The following is a 14,887-nucleotide window of genomic DNA, read 5'->3' on the forward strand; positions in this document are numbered from 1 at the left end:
TTTTTAAAATGTTGTCAACCACAACCAGCCAAAGGCAAAGGCAACTAGCATTAAAATAAGGATGTCATGGGTAATCTGCTACTACTTTGCTTATTTATTATGTGTAAACTCCTTTTCTTAATTAATTTAAACTATCTTAAAATAATGTATGAATTATCAATTGTGTACTTTGGTAGTTTGTAACTCATGAAGCCCAAAACATCTAGCTCTAACACAGGATTTAGCCTACGACCAGAAAAAGAGCTTCTCAAAGAAAAGAAAACATGTTGTTCTATCATGTATTTTATCATTGATTTCTGTTTTTGTTTTCAGTCCCATTGCAAGCTATACATTGATCAATTCTCTATTCAGCATCACTTTTCATACAGAACAGAAATGTGATAATAAAACAAGTCTGATATGAATATTTGTTTTCAGACATTTATCCAAAATTAATCATTGCCATTAACACCATGTAACCTGCAACAATTGAATCCATTTTATCAAATTTTAAGTCCAACACACAGAAATGGTTAGTTTAGTCCAACTCTCCATGCTGGCACTTAAGAGTTTCATTTTTTTCATCTAATTCTTTCAACATATCTTCTGTCTGCTGTCATGTAATGGTCTAGCTGACCCTTAAGTGCACCTTCACTGTTTGCATCAACTATTTGTTGTAGAAGCACACCTCACCTTCTAACTATTCTTTGATAAAGAAGAGTTTCCTGAATTTCTTACTGGCTTTATTTGTCATTGCCTTATACTTATTAGATTTGAATACATAACATGTGAAAACATGTTTCCTATCTCTAAATATTATTGTAAAGAACTCTATCAGCTTATAATCCATTGTGGTCCAACCACACTTTACATTTAAGATAATATTACAGCTTTTAAATTCTAATCATCTAGAAATGAACCCCATATATTGAAGTTAACTTGTCAATTGCATGGTCATTCTACAAATGTATTCTAGTTGTCTGGTTCTTTTTTTTTCCACAGTGGTAGCAACTCAATCTTATTATGTGCTTTCTGAAAACCTGAAATTACACTTCCAGCTCCCAACTCTAAATATCAACAAATATTGAGAATAAAGTGATCATTCCGACTCTTTGTCAGTCTGAACAGTTACCCTTAATCACTGCAATAACCTATTTTCTGTTACACAATCACTTTCCTACGCAGTCTGCTAATTGTCGCCCAATTCCACATTCTATACCCGGAGTCTGAGTCTACTATGCTGTGCCACATTAAAGAAAAATCCTTATGTAATACATCTACATTGCTTAATCATAACGTAAAAACTACAATCATATTTCTCTTAAAAAATAACCCATTGTATTTTTTTTACATTCGTACTCAGTCCAAGGTATATTTTATAAGAATAAAATGTATCCTTTCTGGAAAGGAAGTTCACCCTACCTGAATATAAACTTTAAAGGTGGTGCCACTCTGAGTGCAGTCAGTGTGTCAATTACTGAAGACAGCCAGTCTCTTTTCGAGTTAGCACTGTAGATCTGTGAGTGAGATTGCCATTTAAGTACTGATAAAATCTGCTTCCTCTTTTCAACAGCAACAAAATTTCCTACTGTCTATGTCCTGAAACAAAACCTCTTGAATCAGATTCAGCTAATTTTGTAAGTGAACATATTTCACGTTAATGTATGTTTAGCTATGACTCATTATTAGGATGTAACATATCAGAAATTAAGTTATACTAACCATGGAGCATTTAAAGAAAATAGCAATCCAGTTTTGAAATAGGAACTTTTTGAGAAATTCTATTTTTTTACCAAATGTTGTGACCTGGGCCGAATTTGTAGATTAAAAACATGTAAAATGAAAATGTAACACAGTTTTTAGAATGCTAGCTAACAGGTCAAAATATTAAGTTCTGCTAAATATTTAATAATTCTTGGAAACTGTCTAGTCATCTAACTAACTACACTGGAACAAAGACATGTGATTTAAAACAGTCTTAATCTACACATTGTAGAATATTGTAATTAAGTATTACCTTGTAACAAAAACTTACATACAGAGTGTTGTAGATACAGAAGCTGATCAGAAGGCCAGTACTGAGTGGGGTCCTTCGTTGCTTTCCTAACATTTACAGCTTTTCTGTGTGTATATGAAAACACTCCCAACAATATTCACAATAACTTGACATATTTGAAAATTTGCCACTTGATCATATTTGGGATTATAAGTTTTATCTATATTGAAATATATTTGATACCAATTCAATGAACATCAACAGTCTTAACTGGGCTTTTACTTAGTCACTGATTAATAAGCATATATTTGCACAGATAGAAAAGGGAAAAATCTGTTAATCATGATGAGTATTAATTTTTTTTTGCTGTGGCAAAGTTCTTCACATTTTCCAATGACCAAGCTATATTTATCAAATGAGAAAGATTTAAGCCATTGATTTGAGCTGCTTTGCAGATGCGCTACATTACTAACACCTTGTATATTTTAAAGCTAAGGTAACTAACTGTGAAAAGAGAAGCCATGACAATGTTTAGGTGTCAATACTGAAGAAAGTTAAATATATCCAGCTTAGGTTTGAACGAGTCATATACATATGCAATTTGTAAAATTGCCACGTGGTCAGAATGAGGGATACGAAATGAAATTTTGGAATATACTCCAATGTAAATATACACGGGGTTGAGGAAGGACAAACAAAGCTGGAGATACCTCTGTGATGTAGGAGTTGACACAGCAAAAAAAACTTTGTCATAATACAAGCAAAAACCAGGCTGGATGTCAAAAGTACAGGAAGAAATGAAAAAGAAAATGAGTGGAAAGGAGCAAGTGTGAGAATTGATTGACAGACACTGAATGACATAAAAATAAGTGATGAAGAGGTACTAGAAAGGTTAACAGTACTTAAATTGGACAAGGTGCATAGTCCTATTGGGCTGTATCACAGGTTGCTGACCGAAGTAGCAAGAGAAATTGTTGAGGTGCGAGTCACATTTTTCCAATCTTTCCGAGATAATGGGCTAGTGCTAAGAAACGGGAGGAAAACAAGAAAAATGAGAAGGATAAACTTGACAATTTCAGACTAGGTAGTTTAACATTGGTGGTAAGGAAGCATTTCGGTGCAATAATTCATTAACACTCATTAATTAACAATAACATTAATTCATTAGTATTTCCTGGGGCTCAGTACTAGGACTATTACTATTTTGATATATGTTAATGCCTTCAGTTTGGGGATATAGGGCACAGTTTTGACTTTCAGGTTGTATGAAACATTGAACCAAGGTAAACAGTGAGGAAGATAATGATAGACACTAAACGGCTGTATAGTGTGGAGCTAGAGGAACACAGCAGGTCAGGCAGCATCAGAGGAACAGGAAAGTTACCGTTTCGGGTCAGGACCCCTCTTGATGAAGGGTTGGAACACAAAACGTCGACTTTTCTGTTCCTCCAATGCTGTCTGACCTGCTGCGTTCCTCCATCTCCACACGGTATTGACTCTGACTTCCAGCATCTGCACTTCTTGCTATCTCCTAGAATTTAAGAGGTAAGTAGAATTGGTGAATATTTGACAGATGAAGTTCAATACAGCAAGGTGTTAAGTTTTGGTAAGAAGAATGAGAACAGTACAAGCTAAACGGTATATTTTTAAATCATGTACTTTTAAAGGGGATGTGAACACAGAGGTCTGAACATTTTGATGCAAAAATCTTTGTTGGTCTCAGGACAGATTAACAAATCAGTAAGACTGACAATTATGGGCATTAAAGAGAGGGAAATGGAGTAGAAAAGCTAAGAAGTTATGTTAAACATTTCTAAAATATTCAGTGATATCTTTTGATTGGAAAACTGGCATTGCAATAATCTACTCTCACATGGATATTATGGGAACATGTTGAAGTCCTGGCATACTGACCATCTGCAAATAGTCTGGGAGGTTTAAACTTCCAATGTTACTTACCCTGTCCAGAACCCTCTTAAATATATACAATTCTGAGTTACAGTCACAGACTTCAGAAGATTCTGATTCACTAACCTGAATAGATATCCAGGAAAATTTTGAGTAATTAAGACCTGCTCCACCTCCTGGATAACTGTAAAACCAATGCCCCCAAATCTCAACTGACAACCCGATTCGTTCTCCCATCCCACACTGACCTGATGTAACCTACCCATCTCAACACCTCCCTTGACCTGTTTCCTCCAACATGACACCTTACCTCTAATCCAAACCCAACTGCCTTGCAACTCGCTATTCCCCGACCTGATCCAACAGCAATCCCAGACCCAATATGTCCTCTGACCCGACATCTCCCTGACCTGACCTGACCCTCCCCTAATATAACCCTCAACCTAACAAAACAACTCCACACCCCCAATACTTTCCCTAATCTGGCCCTGCTAAATGCTCCGACCCAACAACCCTTCTGAGCTGACAACACTTACCTTTCACAAAATCCCTTTGGCCTGACCTGACATGGACCACCAGGATTACCCTCAACCTATGCTTCCCCTTGTTACCAATCTTGCTGAAACCTTACCCTCTAAACCCCATACTATCCTATCCCACACCCATTCACTTACCAAACTGCTCCAACACCCTTTCAACTACGCCATTTAGCTTCTCTCCATGGCTTGTGAAAGTGTCTTTAGAACATTTTGATCCCTGGATTAAAGTAGTTACTGCAACAGTAAAAGTGTGCATGGTTTTCTCTTCCGTGTAGTGCAGTCTGGGGCAGGATGGGTAAAAGGTATGAAGTGGTAGTCTGACTTTGAATATCCGTCCTTGGAAGGTTCGCCCTATTTCTTTGCCTCCACCTGCAGTATCCTGTCCAATTATGAGCACCACACTTTAGGAAGGACATGAAGACTTTGGAGAGATTGAAGAAAACTGTTACTTTGATACATTGAAGACACTAGGAGTTGTTCTCCACAGAGCAAAGAGATTAAGAGATGTTGGATAGAGACAAGGTGTAGAGCTGGATGAACATGGCAGGACAGGCAGCATCAAAGGAGCATGAAAGCTGGTGTTTCGGGTCTGGACCCTTCTTCAGAAAAAAAGAAGCCTGGCCTGCTGTGTTCATCCTGTTCTACACCTTGTTATCTCAGATTCTCCAGCATCACAATTCCTACTATCTCTCTTGGATAGAGACATTTAAGATTATGAAGGAGTTAGTATAACTAAAAAGTAATTATTTCCAATTGTTATAGGGTCAAAACTAGAAGGATTTAAGCTGATGATAAAAGAACAAGAATTTATGTGAGAAAAAAAGCATTTTTACACAACTAGTTTCAAATGATCAGGTTATGGATATGTATTCATTATTAGCTTCCAAAGGAATAGTCAAAATACATAAAGGAAAATAAAATATAAGCTTACAGGGAAGAGTGGGGTGTTAAACTTACTGCATTGCACCTTCAAGGAGTGCAGACAAGATGGGCTAAACAGTCTCTTGTGCTGTCTCATGAGTTAGTCACATTTGAAGACTGTGAATAAAAAGCAAATAAGAAGCTTAAATATAAGTGAGTAAATCCAATATTTAAAACAAAGGCACAGAAAATAAGATGAAAGAGGGAAAGCAACAGAAATCTCCAACACCATTTAATATTTGAGGGAATGAGGCTTTGTATTTGTATTTGATGGTTTAAACAATCAAATAATCAAGAATGTATCTCATTGGAAAAATGCTATCTCTTGCTTTTAATAAACATTGACGTCAGCTTAGTTTGTGCTCACTGTTCACCACTTTTATGGCATCCAATCAACTGTGTGATATTTACACAGCACAATTCTATGGCCATCAAAAATTCAGCTGGTAGGTAGTCCACGTTATCACATCTGATTTATTATGCCTGTTTTCAACAAAACTTTAGATTTTCAAGAGTTACTGTGACAGTTCAGTTTATTACTGCTGAACTACAATGTTTGATGTAAACAAACAAGCACATCCGTTCAGTATAATGCAGAAACAATTTAAAACCCATGACCTTTTTAATTATTCCGTTATCGCCAGGCTTCAAATGTTGTCTCTTTCTCATTTCATTCAACTTAACTTCATTCAGGTTAATATCTACATTAGTCAAGGCTTTGCCCTCAGAGGTAAACCAGCAAATGGCTGTCACCTATTCTGTTGTGGTGAAACAGGTGCAAAAAACAGGGCCCTGTGTATTAATATATATAGTTTCCAGAACATTTAAATCTGCCACATATGAGCATGACTGTCAATCCTAAATTGGTTGTCAGTGTAATTCTTCACTTACTCAGGACTATCCAGCAAACATTGTCCAATTGCAGACTCACACCTAATGTTAAACACACTAGTGCAAGTTTTGGGTTGGGTAAGGTTAGTATGTCACTTGATACAATTAGCTGTAGGAATATGCTGTTTGATAAGTCCACTAGTCTTTAGGACATATGACCTACATTTCGATACTGAAATTCATACACCACATATTTAGATGATAGAAGAATGATTTTTGACCTCACAGCAGTTCCTTTTTAGTGTTGAATGCCACTTATATCACTACAACATATTATGATCTTTCTAGTTAGTGGATCATTAGCAGTCTTCATATGTTGTCTCCAACTCATTTCATTCAACATAATTTCATTTAGGCTAAGCCAGTAAATTTTAGGTTAATATCTGCAACAGGGAAGGCATCACCGTCAGAGATGAACCAGCAAATGGCTGCCATGTATTCTGTTGTGATGAAATAGCTAGCTTCACCTATTAGGTAAACAATACAAATACCTCACTTTCCACGGAAATCTGAGGTGGTCTGGGCACTTCACAGAACCAAAAGTGACAACCATAAGGCCATCCTTCAGTTTGTGCAAAATATAGCAAGAAATCATAACACCCCTACAGTGTGGAAGCAGGCTATTTGGCCCATCAAGTCCACAGCAACCATCTTAAGAGTGCCCCACCGAGACCCATCCTCTATCCCTGCATTTCCCCGGCTAATCCACCTAGCCTGCACATCCCTGGACACTATGGGCAACTTAGCATGGCCAAGCCACCTACCCTGCAAATCTTTAGATGCTGGGAGGAAACCAGAGCTCCCAGAGTAGTCCTATGCAGATACAGCGAGAATGTGTAAACTCCACACAGTCCCCCGAGGGTGGAATCAAACCTAGGTTCCTGTCACTGTGAGGGAGCAGTGCAAGCCGCTGTGCCACTGTACCATATAATTGTGGCAGCCTATTTCCCATAGGATGGATTTGATGATCCCTATTTCAGCATCAAACCCGTACGCTGAACTAATGGTGCAGGCCCTGTTTAGGAAGTTGCTAATAGGTCAAACCTTATAGCACATGGGACTGTAGGAATCCCAACATATATAGAGTCCAGTGAAGGTAGCTTTGTGGTAGTGGAGCATCCTCTGGCTGATTTCATAACTAGGATATTAAAGAAAGGAAGCTTATTAGATTATACAGTATCAAACATGAATTTGATGACTTTGTTGTTGGCTGTTAATTAAAACATAAAATCACTATACTTTTACCACTCTTTAAGGCTGCTGTCTCAGTAGAGAGAGAGATGGTTATGATTTAGTTTGAGCATCACTATGCCTCAGAAATGTTTTATCAATCTCACGGAATGCATACAGAATTCCATTTGAGGTTGTGTAGAGTCTTCATTCTTTGAGGGTCTGTATTCCTTGCCTTTATAGGTAGTAATTGTGTACTTATAGTTTCTGACAAGAATCAGGATAGACAGCTCATCTGTCTAATAGCTAGTGAAAGCAAAAAAAGTTGCTGTTTAATTCAGATGACGCCATTTAATTTTTGGACAAAGTATAATCTTGGTTGTCATAGCTTCACAGTAAGGGAGTCCATTCACAGCTGATCCCAAGAGCATCACATGGTCAGGTGTGTTTCAGGCATAAGAACCCCTTGATGAAACATTGCCTCAATCTCACTTCTTCCCCTTTTTAGGAATGAGTGTGGGACTGGATGGGAGTAGGCAGTTGGGTTTGGCATCTGCCTTCACTGTAAACTAGCTCAGTTTTCCATATCCTTGGAAGTGTTTTGGAAATTGTTATTTTAATTCATTTACTTGGCTGCTGTTTGACGAATTCTTCCATTTTAAGAATGAGTTGAAACCTATGCAGCTTTCTTGCTGAGCAGTGAACATGGATTGCTATCATCCTAAGAATGGACCTGTCTTCTATTAATTGCCGAATTATCTATCCATGCTAATAACCCAACACAATAGGGCTCTTATCTTATTGAGTTGCCTTACATGTGGCACCTTATCAAATGCCTTTTAGAAATCTATATCAACTGGTTCCCCTTTATTTATTTATTGCCTTGCACATCACAGAAGTACCAAGGCTATACGCCCATCTATCATGTTAAGGTGTCATTCAGACCCTGCAGGCCTTTGGTGCATGTGTATAAATGTGGCTGCCTTTTTGTATAGAGCAAACTCTTACAAACAATAACCTGCTAAACACATTGGTAGGATTTTTTTTTTTGCAAGTATCTTTTCAAAATGGCAAGAGAATTATAAAATGCAGTGATTCTGGGTGCCTCAGTAGATACATCACAAAGGGTTATTTTGTAGAACATAGAACATTGAACAGTACAGCTTACTACAGGCCCTTCGGCCCACGATGTTGTGCCGAACTTTTACCCTAATCCTAAGGTCTATCTAACCTCCACCCTGACCTTATACTATTATCCATATAACTATCTAATTGCTGCTTCAATGCCCTAATGAGGCCGATTCCACTGCCCTCTCTGGCAATGCATTCCATGTCCCAACCACTCTATGAGTAAAGAACCTACCTCTGATATCTCCCCTATATCTACTCCCACTCACTTTAAAACAATGCCCCCTCATAATAGCTGCCTGCACCCTAGGAAAAAGTCTCTGGCTGTCCACTCTATCTATACCTCTGATCATTTTTTACACTTCTATCAGGTCACCTCTCATCCTTCATCATTCTAAAGAGAAAAGCCCTAGCTGTCTCAAACTTTCCTCGTTAGACCTTCCCTCCATTCCAGGCAACATCCTGGTAAATCTCCTCTGCACCTTTTCCAATATCTCCACATCTCACATCTTTCCTGTAATGAGGCGACCAGAACACCACACTACTCCAGATGTGGCCGAACCAGGCTTTTGTCTAGCTGGAGCATAAGTTCACAGTTCTTGAACTGGATCCCTCGATGAACAAAAGCTAATACACCATACGCCCTAACAACTCTATCCACCTGGATGGCAGCTTTCAGGGAACTGTGGACATGAACCCCAAGATCCCTCTGCTTCTCCACATTGCCAAGAATCTTTCCGTTTATCCTGTATTCTGCTTTCAAGTTTGTCCTTCCAAAACGAATCACCTCACTTTTCAGGGTTAAACTCCATCTGCCACTTCTCAGCACAACTCTGCATTCTATCAATGTCCCTTTGTAGCCTAGAACAGCCTTCTGCACTGTCCACAACATGACCCACCTTCGTGTCATCCATGAGCTTGCTAATCCACGCTTCCACTCCTTCATCCAAATCATTTACAAAAATCACACAAATGGAAGAGGACCAAGAAAAGATCCTTGTGGTACACCACTCGTAACTGAGCACAATGTTGAATATTTTCCGTCCACTACCACCCTTTGTCTTCTAACGGTCAGCCAATTCTGTATCCAATCTGCCACATTTCCCCCTATCCCATGCATCCTTACCTTCTGCATGAACCTACCATGGGGAACTTTATCATACGCGTTACTCAAATCCACGTATACCACATCCATTCCTCTACCTTCATCCACATGTTTGGTCACCTCTTCAAAGAATTTAATAAGGTTTGTGGGGCATGATCTACCCCTCACAAATCCATGCTGACTATCACAAATCAAACTGTGCCTTTCTAAGTGATCAAAAATCCCATCTCTCAAATAATTTTCCCACCACTGACGTAAGACTAACTGGCCTGTAATTTCCACGGTTATACCTGTTCCCTTTTTTGGAACAAGGTATGACATTTGCCTCTCTCCAATCTTCTGGCAATATACCCATGGACAGTGAGAACAAGAAGATCATCGCCAAAGGCGCTGCGATCTCCTCCCTCGCTTCCTATGGAATCCTTTGATGAATCCCAATTGGCCTGGGGGACTTATCTATCTCCAACTTCCTCAAATTTCCTAGCACATCTTCCTTACTAACATCAATGTCCTCAAACCTACCAGTTTGTTTCACACGGTCCTCCTCTACAACTAAGTCCCTCTCAGTTGTGAATACCAAAGAAAACTATTTATTAAGGACCGTTTCCTATCTCTTTAGGCTCCGTGCACAGATTCCCTTTACAATCCTTGATCGGCCCTACCTTTTCTCTGGTTATTCTCTTATTCCTCACGAACATGTAAAAAGCCTTGGAGTTTTCCTTGATCCTATCCACCAAGGTTTTCTCATGCCCCCTTCTAGCTCTCCTAAGCTCTTTCTTCAGCTCCTTCCTGGATGACTTGTATCCCTCTAGAGCCATTTCTGTTCCTTGTTTCCTGAACCTTACATAAGCATCCTTCTTCCTCTTACTCAGTCGTTTGACCTCTCTTGAGAACCAAGGCTTTCTCACTCAACTGCATCTTCCCTGCCTTCTGGGACAATCATATTGAGCACACATAGCATGTATTCCTTAAACAATCTCCACATTTCAATAGTGCTCTTTCCTGGCAGCATCTGTTCCCAATTTATATTACCGAGTTCTTGCCTAACTGAATTGTAATTACCCTTCCCCCAATTATAAACCTTACCCTGCTGTATGTACCTATCCTTTTGCATCACTATTGTAAAAGTTACAGAGTTATGATTGCTACCGCCAAAATGCTCTCCTACCAACAGGTCTAACATTTGGACCGGTTCATTGCCAAGCGCCAAATCCAAAGTGGCCTCTCCTCGTGTTGGTCAATCTATATACTGTGTCAGGAATCCTTCCTGAACGCACTGGACAAAATCTGCCCAGTAAAACTCTTATGGCTAAAATGTTTCCAATCAATAATTGGGAAATTGAAGTCACCCATGACTACAACCCTGTGACTTCTGCACCTTTCCAGTATCTGCCTCCCAATCCGCACCTCTATTTCTCTGGAACTATTCGGGCGTCTGTTTAAAAACCCCCAAAGTGACTGCTCCTTTCTTTTTCTGGACCTCAAACCAAACTGACTCTGTAGACATATCCTTGAACTGCCTTTCATTAGCTGCTATACTAGCCCTGACTAGCAATGCCACTCCCCCACATCTTTTTCCACTTTCCCTATTTCTATTAAATCATCTAAACCCCGGAACGTCCAACAACCATTCCTCTCCCTGGGTTACCCAAGTTTCAGTAATGCCCACAAGATCGTAGTTGCAGAAACAGCAACTTCAAAAGCTAACAAAATCCTACTGTTTATTGTGAGGCTCATTGCATATAAAATGAGGGAAATAATGCTTTGCTTTACAGACCATGAGTGAGACCAATTCTGTGGTGCTACATACAGTATTGGTCTTCTCATTTAATGATGTCAGTACATTGGAAGCAGTTCAGAGAGAGCTTACTAAATTACTACTAGAAATGAACTAGTTTTACTCATAGTGAAGTTTGGAAAGGCTAGATTTGACTTAGGAAGAATGGAGACAACTTGATTGAAAGATATAAAATCTTGAGGGGCCTTGACAGGGTCCACGTGGACAGAATGATTTCTCATATGGGATAATGGAGTACGAGTTATGTCTTTCTTTCTTAATAAAAAGGGGGTCCACCAATTTAAGACAAAGATGAAGGGAAACTTTTCCTCACATAGGGTTGAGTCTCCTTGGAACTCCTTAAAAGACAGCAGCAGAAATTTTGAATAATTTTGAGACAAAGGTAGAGGAATTTGTATTAAGCAAGAGAGTGACATATTATGCAGAGAGGGGACAGGTGAGAGGGCAGGGTTGTGGTTCTTATGAGCAAGCTTGAAGCATTGAGTAGCCTACTCTTAGTTCAGGCGTTTACATCTCTATCATTTTAGTAAAATACTATTTTCAATTTGAAAATAACATCACCATAGCAATAGTTTGAACTTTCATATGGGTCATCCTAACTGCACTTAGGATCTCTGCTAGTGAAACGTATTCCAATACCACTGTTTGATATTTTCAACTCTGGAACTCTTTACTTCCTATTCTTGTTCCAGTTTTGATCATGATGCTGTCAGAATCAGGGTCGGAACAGGAGCGGGAGACAACATCTATTGGCACAACTGGGTAGAACTCACCGCGCACTGTTCTAGTTTGAAGAGAATAACGCGGGTAACCATTTTCAACACTTTTAACGACAGTCTTAATAGATTTAACACCTCCACAGTGTGTCAGAGAAACCACCCAGACAGCAAACAGGAAGTTACTTTAGTACCAGGCTGTTTCAGGCTTACTGCTGCCGAGAGGTTTAGCAGCTTTGAGTGGTCTCAGCAACTTGCGTTTATATAGCGCTGCTGGAAGAGTAAACTTCGCCAAAGCGCCGAGCAGGAGGATCAAACAACGTTGGACGACCCTCTCTTTAAAAACATAAGGATACCCTTTCCTCACTCCAAGGGCACGTTGACACTAGTGCTGGATTTCAGTCAATGGGACGTGCCAGGAGATAAAGCACATCTGACTCTCACTGTGTCCGTACACAGAACCCCAGCCAATTGGCGCTTTCAACCACACCTGATTGGCTAGACCAATTCGTCTGAACTTTATTGGTCAATTCTTCGTCCAGGTCAACTGCGATTGGTGAGTGTATTATGTTTCGTGCTTTCTGATTTGTTGATGCCAAGAATGGGCTGCAATGGAGCGGAAGTGCTTTGAAACATTGTAAAGAGGCAGAAAGTCATTGATTCCTTTCATCCTGACCGGGGAGGCGAGTTCCCTGAACATCTCAGACGGAAAACAAATGGATTTAGAAAACAAAGTCAAAAAGGTAGGCAGATTGAGCATTTTGTTTTATCCTCTCGGTAAAAACGCCCTGGAGCCCCTCATTCTTATCTGATCAAGGAAGGGACTACACCCAGTTCATCGATGTGTTTGATTTTATTTGCGTAAAACATGCCTCTACCTCGGTAAAAGGTGAATATGCTCTAAATGCCGCCATAGCATATATATTAAGAGAAGCTGTTAGTTGATAGATTGATGGTAAATGGAATGTCAGGAAAGTCTTGCAGGATTTTGAGAGGAGCGCTGTAGCTTTAAGCACATTTTTCTACCCATGAACGTGTAAAAATCTACCTTTGAAACGGAAGAGATTGACAAAAAATGTTAACTGCAGTTACCCTCAATAGTGTAGTATCCTCTTCTGCCTTGAGGTTACTTCATTTTTTTCAACTTCTTATTAGTCACTCCCTTTCTTTTCTCTGTGTTAATCACTTGCATTGTTTTCGGTTTGCAGTCACTCATTCCATGTTGGCTTACCTCTTTGGCAGATGTCGGTTCAAGGTTTGCTCCAGGATTTGAGCATTTCCCTTCAGGCAGTTCCTTTTCGTGCTGCACCTCAGGACTGTTGCAGAATCAGAGGTGCCACATCTTAGATGAGACATCAAACCAAACAATGATTCTTTAGGTAAAATAGAACTTGTACTCACAGCCTAAGGGCATCCCAATGCACTTTCCAGCTAATTGCTGGAAAGCACTTTTAACAAGTAGTCATTTGTGAACTGTTGGAACTAACTAGTATGTAACAACCTTCCTGCTCCTCTGATGCTGCTTGGCCTCCTGTGTTCATCCAGCTCTACACCTTGTTATCGCAGATTCTCCAGCATCTGCAGTTCCTACTATCACCCTAAAGAAAATTCTGATGCTTTTCAAGTAATCCACTTTTAGATGTTCATTGAGCTAAAAGTATGAGTCAGGATATCAGACGGAACTCATCTACACATCATGGGTTTTACATCCACTCAAGTGGTCTGACAAAGGCCTCTGCTAATCTCTAATTGAATAAGGTGCATTTTTGACAGCACCACACTCTCCCAATATGTTTGCGCTCAAGTATAATCCAAGATTTTGTACTGAAGTCCGTTGAGGGGATCTTCAACCTACAATCTATGCCTACACAAGTTGATCTGTACTTGATACCTCAGCACCAGTAACACACATTCACTGTTCATTTACCTCTCATTGTTACATGGTGGTGACAGGAACCACCAATCAAAATCGACTTGAACAGAATGTAGCATTTTGGCATCTTGTGAGGGCATGAAATTGCAGAATAAAAGTAAATTATTGTCCTTTTTTGTTATTCTAACTATCAAATAATGGAAAGGGAAGCCATGTTAACTTATTCAAGTTTTTTTTGAAGAAAATGAGGAAAGGGAAAGCAGAACAGGAAACTTGAGACATATTGAAATCAATGTGTACTTAATAATTGTGATCTTAATTTAGGTATTTCAAAAAGCTAATGTTTCAGTTTCCTGCATCTTAAGAATCTTCACCTTTACTAATATAATATTGAGAAAAAGAAATGAAAGCGTATAAACTGTTGGATCTGTATTTCAAAGAAGAATTAAATTGTATTACACAACGGTTATAATTTTTCTACATAGTACCTTGAGGGCACTGTTAAATTCCACCATTAATTACTTTTTCAAACTTCAGTAAAAATGCTAAATGATGGTTGATAGACCTCAATTCTTTACAATGTAATCTGGTTTCTGTTATGCATGTATCTTTGAAACATATGAAACCTACTTGGCCTTTGGAAGGTGTTTTTAAGCATTATAAAGGGTCTCCTCATCTAAAAATGGAAGGGAAGTGGTTAATGATAAAAATGATTATTACATTACTAAATTAGGATATATTGGCCATAAGTACACCGCCCTCATCTGTGGACGTAGTTAAGTAGTTTGATGGATGTGATACGTTGAGATGTGCCAACAAAAATAGAAAATATCAATCTGTTGTAATTCATTCCATTCTTACTC

At 39.1% G+C, this 14,887-nt stretch overlaps 1 protein-coding gene across 2 annotated transcripts in view; it reads left to right on the plus strand.

Moving 5' to 3' along the window:
* Positions 1-14,887, plus strand: part of tes (testis derived transcript (3 LIM domains)) — a 180,583-nt gene that overhangs the window by 116,340 nt on the left and 49,356 nt on the right. Inside the window, exon 3 of one of the 2 annotated variants that reach the window (XM_048548693.2) lies at positions 1,553-1,616. In XM_048548693.2, the coding sequence (XP_048404650.1) occupies positions 1,553-1,616 (64 nt within the window). Of the gene's footprint in view, positions 1-1,552; positions 1,617-12,734; positions 12,895-14,887 lie in introns of those variants that run through there. The other variant, XM_048548694.1, reaches the window with a different exon arrangement.

This window comes from Stegostoma tigrinum, chromosome 18 (assembly GCF_030684315.1).
Source record: "Stegostoma tigrinum isolate sSteTig4 chromosome 18, sSteTig4.hap1, whole genome shotgun sequence".
Taxonomy (NCBI): domain Eukaryota; kingdom Metazoa; phylum Chordata; class Chondrichthyes; order Orectolobiformes; family Stegostomatidae; genus Stegostoma; species Stegostoma tigrinum.